Genomic DNA, 3759 nt, shown 5'->3' on the forward strand with positions numbered 1-3759 from the left:
GGCGTGCTGGTACAGGTGTCTGTGCGTGGCGGCCGCGCTGTACAGCTTGTACAAGGCCTGCGGGAGAGACGGCGCTGAGCGGCCCCTTCCACAGGGGAATCCCAAACACGGGGAATTCTGATCCTAGGGAATCCCAATCCCGGGGAATTCTGGTCCTAGGGAATCCCAATCCCAGAGAATCCCAAACCTGAGGAATCCCAAACCCAGAGAATCCCGGTCCCAGAGAATCCCAAACCCAGGGAATCCCTAATCTGGGGAATTCCAAACTCAGAGAATCCCAAACCTGGGGAATCCCAATCCCAGAGAATCCCAAACCTGAGGAATCCCAAACCCAGAGAATCCCGGTCCCAGAGAATCCCAAACCCAGGGAATCCCTAATCTGGGGAATTCCAAACTCAGAGAATCCCAAACCTGGGGAATCCCAATCCCAGGGAATCCCAGACCTGAGGAATTGTGATCCCAGGGAATCCCAAACCCAGAGAATCCTGATCCCGGGGAATCCCAGTCCTGGGAATCTCGATCCCAGGCAATCCCAAACCTGAGGAATCCCAAACCCAGGGAACGCTGATTCCAGGGAATCCTGATCCCAGGGATCCCAAACTCAGGGAATCCCGATCCCAGAGAATCCCAAACCTGGGGAACCCCGATCCCAGGGAATTCTGATCCCAGAGAATCCCAATTCTAGGGAATTCTGATCCCAAGGAATCCCGATCCCAGGGAATTCCAAATCCAGGAAATCCCAAACCTGTGGAATCCTGATCCCAGGGAATCCTGATCCTGGGGAATTCTGATCCCAGGGAATCCCAATCCTGGGGAATTCTGATCCCAGGGAATCCCAAACCCAGGGAATTCCAATCCCAGGGAATCCCAAACCTGGGGAATCCCGATCCCAGGGAATCCCAGACCTGGGGAATTCTGATCCCAGGGAATCCTTGACCCAGGGAATCCCAATCCCGGGGAATTCTGGTCCTAGGGAATCCCAATCCCAGAGAATCCCAAACCTGAGGAATCCCAAACCCAGAGAATCCCGATCCCAGGGAATCCCAATCCCAGAGAATCCCAAACCTGGGGAACCCCGATCCCAGGGAATCCTGATCCCAGGGAATCCCAATCCCGGGGAATTCTGATCCCAGGGAATCCCAAACCTGAGGAATCCCAAACCCGGGGAATCCCTAACCCAGGGAATTCCAATCCCAGGGAATACCAAACCCAGAGAATTCCAGTTCCAGAGAATCCCAAACCCAGGGAATTATGATCCCGGGGAATCCCAGTCCCATGGAATCCGGATCCATCCCAGCCCCGTGTGCTCTGAGCACCAGCACTGCTGGGCCAAGCGCCCAACACACACAGGGGGCTCCAGCTCCGGGTTTGGGGCCTGAGGGAGCAGCTGGAGCTGTGCCAGGGCAGATTTGGGTGGAAATCAGGGAAAGGTTCTTCCCCCAGAGGGTGCTGGCACTGCCCAGGCTCCCCAGGGAATGGGCACAGCCCCAGAGCTGCAGGAGCTGCCAGGGATGCCCAGGGTGGGATTGTTGGGGGTCTGGGCAGGGCCAGGAGCTGCCCTGGATGATCCCTGTGGGTCCCTTCCAGCTCAGGGAATTCTGTGACTCTACAATTCCAATTTTCCAAGCACCTCATCCCCCCTGAGCTGTATCAATCATTCACTGGGACCATGAGTGGGACATTTGGGGTTGTTTTTCCCTGTTTTGGTTCCTGCAGCCTCAGTGTCTGCTCTGTAATTGCCTCAGCCCCAGGGCTGGGGGTGGCACAGGTCCTTGTCCCCATCATTTTCCTGCAGATGATGGGGATTTTTCCCTTCTGATTTTACCATTTTCCTTCTGATTTTACCATTTTCTGTTTGTCCTGGAGCCAGGCCAGGCACAGAACAGGCAGGAACAGCTCTGGAGCTGCACTTCCCACACGGAACCAACAGGGCCAGGTGACATCTGACCCCACGGGGTGACACCTTCGTGTCCCTCCCTGCCTCTTCCCCACCTTCATCCCACAGCAAACAGCAGCAGGTGCCAGGACACAGCTCAGGACTTGGGGTCACCAATTGTCACAGCTCTGACATTCCCATTTCAAATAAACTTGGGGGTGGAACAAACCAACCCAAATCCCACCAGCTCCTGCTGGGACTGCTGGCAAGCCAGGATCAGCCCTGGCAGGGGTGGGAAGGGGCAGCAGGACCCCACACACTGACAGGGGGAGCAGTTCCTGTGTGCTCAGGGGCTCAATGGAGCAGGACAGGCTGAAGGGGCAGTGAGGAGGAGGAGGAGGGTGAGGATGAGATGCCTCCAAGGTGTCCAAGAGGATGCTGATCCCATCCCAAATGGGCTTTTGGGAATAGAAGGAGTGGTTTGGGATTGTTTGGGAACACACTGGGCAGGCAGAAGAGACTTCACACAGCTTCTCTGTTTGTCTTTCCTGAAAATTCAGCTCCAAGCCCCATCCAGGCCCCCTTGCAGCATTTTGTGCTGTTTTGGGGGTTTTGTGATGCCAAACCAGCCCCACAGTGCTCAGTTTTACATGGCAGGGTTTGTCCAGCACCTCAGCCACAGCAAATCCTGTGTTCTGCCTCCTGGTGCCCCTGAGGTACCAAAGGGCCACGCTGGCTGCTGGGAGGGACGAGGGATGGGATGGTTTTTAACAGCTTGAATTTCTTCTAAAGGAACTGCCCCACAACTCAGGGGCTCAGGAGGTGGCACTGCTCTGGGGACACAGCAAACATGGAAATGTCTGGTGCCACACCTGGGCAGGCACTGGGATCCAGAGCTGCAATAAATAATGCCCACGTGCAGGAAATTTGGCTTTTTTTTGGTTTAATCAGATCCTGGTGAGGCTCTGCCCAAGGAACATTCCGGAAGCTCAGGGTCTCACCTGAGTGAGGAAGACTCTCCCTGTCCCATCCAGGTTTTCCTGTTCCTGGAGGCCTGGGCAGGAGCATTTCCCCTCAGAGCAGCTCCCTGCCGTGCTGGGGGAGCAGGATTTCATTCCCTGTGCCCCCTCAGGGCTCTGCACTCAGCTCAATCCAACATGACCTGGTTTTTCCCCAAAAACAGCACCCACAGCAATTCCAGCAGCACTGAGAGGCCTGGCCAGGCATGGGGGCTCCCCAGCTGTCCCTGCCTGCACCAAAACAATCTGAGCTTTGGGTTTGACCTCCTGGCACAACAGGAAAATCCCCAAACAGAGCTGAGGGGACAAAGCTGAAAATCCCAAACATATCCTGACACTCCCTACCCAAATCCCTGTCCCACTTGGCTCCTGCAGTGCAGTGCCCACATCCACACCCTCCCCAGGCATCCCAGGGAACAGCCAGAGGCAGCCAGGCAGAGCTGCTGCCCAGAGCCCTCGTGGCTCCCATCCCCCAGCAGCCCAAAGGTGCTTTTGGGGCCAGGATGCTTTTCCCAGGAGCCCAGGGCCTGGCAGCATGCAGGGAGCAAGAGCCACTTACCTCATTGGTGCTTCCCTGGGAGAGGCAGGGGAAAGGGGAGACAGAAAGAGAAAGAAACAGCTCTGTGGATCTCAGCGTCCATGGCAGCTCATCCCTGGGGGGCTCACCCCAAACTGGCCACCCCTCCCTGCTTTGGTCCCACTCCCAGGGGAGGCAGCAGCTGCCCTGTGCCACAAATCCTTCCTGGGAGAACTTTCCCTCTGCTTGGAAAGCCACAGGGCCTGTGGGAGCCAGGAACAGCTCCAGGCACTTTCCCCTGGTTGTTTTCCCCCAGCTGGACACGGTGCCTGTGTCCTGCTCCTGCT

At 56.6% G+C, this 3759-nt stretch overlaps 1 protein-coding gene across 1 annotated transcript in view; it reads right to left on the reverse strand.

Moving 5' to 3' along the window:
• The window catches only part of ATL1 (atlastin GTPase 1), a 22961-nt gene that overhangs the window by 484 nt on the left and 18718 nt on the right, over nucleotides 1-3759 (reverse strand). The window contains exons 13-14 of the mRNA XM_031066214.1: nucleotides 3455-3469; nucleotides 4-57 (exon numbers count right to left, since the gene is read on the reverse strand). Coding sequence (XP_030922074.1) covers nucleotides 4-57; nucleotides 3455-3469 — 69 coding nt within the window. The remainder of the gene's footprint in view (nucleotides 1-3; nucleotides 58-3454; nucleotides 3470-3759) is intronic.

The sequence above is a fragment of the Geospiza fortis genome, unplaced genomic scaffold, assembly GCF_000277835.1.
Source record: "Geospiza fortis unplaced genomic scaffold, GeoFor_1.0 scaffold23, whole genome shotgun sequence".
In the NCBI taxonomy this organism is placed as follows: domain Eukaryota; kingdom Metazoa; phylum Chordata; class Aves; order Passeriformes; family Thraupidae; genus Geospiza; species Geospiza fortis.